At 43.2% G+C, this 2,840-nt stretch overlaps 1 protein-coding gene across 1 annotated transcript in view; it reads right to left on the bottom strand.

Moving 5' to 3' along the window:
• The window catches only part of LOC107300896 (zinc finger protein 142-like), a 13,256-nt gene that overhangs the window by 3,391 nt on the left and 7,025 nt on the right, over positions 1-2,840 (bottom strand). The window contains exons 4-5 of the mRNA XM_015830179.2: positions 1,954-2,835; positions 437-542 (exon numbers count right to left, since the gene is read on the bottom strand). Coding sequence (XP_015685665.2) covers positions 437-542; positions 1,954-2,835 — 988 coding nt within the window. The remainder of the gene's footprint in view (positions 1-436; positions 543-1,953; positions 2,836-2,840) is intronic.

Consider the following 2,840-nt stretch of genomic DNA (forward strand, 5'->3'; position numbering starts at 1 on the left):
TAATAATAATAATAATAATAATAATAATAAGAAGAAGAAGAAGAAGAAGAAGAAGAAGAAGAAGAAGAAGAAGAAGAAGAAGAAGAAGAAGAAGAAGAAGAAGAAGAAGAAGAAGAAGAAGAAGAAGAAGAAGAAGAAGAAGAAGAAGAAGAAGAAGAAGAAGAAGAAGAAGAAGTTGGAAGGGACCTTGGAGGTCATCGAGTCCAACCCCCTGCTCAGGTAGGAACCCTATACCATTTCGGACAAATGGCTGTCCAGTCTCTTCTTAAAAACTTCCAGTGTTGGAGCATTCACCACTTCTGGAGGCAGGTTGTTCCACTGGTTAATTGTTCTAACTGTCAGGAAGTTTCTCCTTAGTTCTAGGTTGCTTCTCTCCTTGATCACAGCACTGTCTGATCCTAAGACTCAAGCCTACTTCATTTGTGTGAAAACCTACCTGTGTGCTTTGTCATGTGGTACTTCAGCTGATTCACCCACTTGCACTTGTAGCCACATTCCGGGCAAAGATACTTTCGCTCCTCTTTATGGATACGCATATGATACTAAGAAACGAAAGGAAAGTCAGGCGTGCATGAGACACTAAGCTGTTACCTATTTACACCAAGTATTATAAACATGACTGAAATCTTAGGGGTTGAATGGGCTAGGCAGAACTCAACAGATTTCTGGATATAACTGGTTGGTGGACTTTAGAGTATAAAAATGGAATAATGGAACACATTTGAGTTAGTATTGAACAGTAAACTTCAAAAATGATTTGGAACAGGTGCTTTAGACTTTGCAGAAGGAGAACATTTATCGGCTGTTCCTTCATGCTTCTTCTCTTAGACTTAGTGGGCTCTTTAGAGTAATTGCTCCTTTCTTTTTCAAGGCTTATATAGAAGCATGAATAAAATCATACTGCTTTAATAAATACTAAACAAATACTATGCTCATGCAAGAGCCAAAACACTGCTAAATCATTTTCCAAGGTGGCACAGCCCTATTAAAAGTGTGCCATACCACTAGGGCAGGGGTAGGCAACCTTGACTCTTTTATGACTTGTGGACTTCAACTCCCAGAATTCCTGAGTCAGCATGGTTGGTTCAGGAATTCTGGGTATTGAAGTCCACAAGTCATAAAAGAGCCAAGGTAGCCTACCCCTGAACTAGGGATTTCTTTTTGGCTCCAAAATTGAGCTGGTTTTTTTTTAAAAAAGTCCATTCTTGATTAGTTCAATCTGTTTTCAGAGTGTAAATTAAGTGAAAATTTTAAATTTTAGTTTTAAGTTTTACATTTCATAAAACCTTTAAATTAAACTTTTTAGAGTGAGAAACGTTTGCTCATTTCCTAGTTATAGGGCCTCCAAAATGGTCTGTTGCTATAAAAGGTCTGCACTTCATTTTGAATTCAACTACTTTCCCATATCAAGAAATTCATTAATCCCCAAAGACAGTATCAAATTGACTGATGTGGAAAATAAAGACAGAGATCCTTCCATCGGAAAAACAAATCTGTTCATCAAGTATTACATCATAAAGATGGGCCCAAGTTTGTATTTGTCTGAGAGAAAGAGATACCATCCAAAGTGCTCCTCACCCAGGGTTTTCATAAAATGTCGATCTGCTCTGCACAAGACAAAGAGATGAAAATACAGATCTCTGCAGATTATAGAAGCAGGAGTGAATTCTTTATTCGTATACATTGTAAGACAAGACACCAGGGGGAGAAAAGTCATTTAAGTAATTTAACGAGAAGCCATTCCTTAAAGTGGGTTATGGACCAGACTACCAGATCCAAGTATTCTCTTCTGCTCCAAGGCCTGAAAAATCTGATCCCTAAGAGACTATTCAACTGATAAAGAGTCTCAACTTTGCCATGGCAACACAGTTCCCATTTCCTGGAAAATGGTTTTGTACATCTTCCACAACAACCTTCCACTATCAACTCACCAAAGCTGCCCAACGTTCTCACCTTGAGGCGTGAAGGGTCGGCACAGGCATACTGGCACTGGTGGCATTTGTAAGGTTTCTCCCCAGTATGGATGCGGATATGCCAGGTGATCTTTTGCTTGTTCTTGGTGGTGTATTCACAGTCAGCGCATTTATAGACGCGGGTGCCACCGTGGCCTTTCATGTGATGGTCATAGACCAGCTGATGATGACAACCAAAGTCACAGAACGTGCATTTGAATGGAGGTTCAGCGCCTACCGAGGGCTCATGGGCCTCCAAATAGTGGCTCACTAACTGCTGCCGTTCCTTGGCTGCAAAACTGCAGATGTCACAGCGGTGACTGAAGTGGAGTTTCTTGTGCTCTTCCAACTCTTCCCGAGTAGTTAGAGTCTCCTTACAGGTAGCACATTCCAGATGTGGGTGCTGCTTCTGGATATGGCACTTGAGGGTGGCCTCACTGTGGCAGACAAAGGCACATCGAGGACAGCCATAGGAGATCTTTTCTTCATGCTGTCGCAGGGTGTGTTGCTTCAGGGCTGTTTCGGAACTGAAGCGAGCGTCACAGCGGGAGCAAGCAAAATTCAGCTCCCCTCGATGGCAGCTGCTGACATGGCGAGTGATGTCATTCTGGATATAGCCACTGTAGTCACAGAATGGGCAGAAGTGGGTGGGCTTCTTCTCGTGGACACGTAAGTGGTGAATGCGCAGTTTGGAATTGGTGCCAAAAGTCTGGCCACAAGCAGTACAGGCGATGCGGCCCACGCCGGTGTGCAAGGACTGGTGGGCATCCAAGCGGTAACGCCGGGTGGTGCTGAAATCACAGTAAGGGCACTTGTGAGGCTTCACACCTTCATGCTTGATGCGGACGTGCTGGCGGAGGCAGCGCACCTGCTTGCAGGTGAAGTCAC

Source organism: Protobothrops mucrosquamatus, unplaced genomic scaffold, assembly GCF_001527695.2.
Source record: "Protobothrops mucrosquamatus isolate PMUCROS unplaced genomic scaffold, P.Mucros_1.0 scaffold9032, whole genome shotgun sequence".
NCBI lineage: Eukaryota > Metazoa > Chordata > Lepidosauria > Squamata > Viperidae > Protobothrops > Protobothrops mucrosquamatus.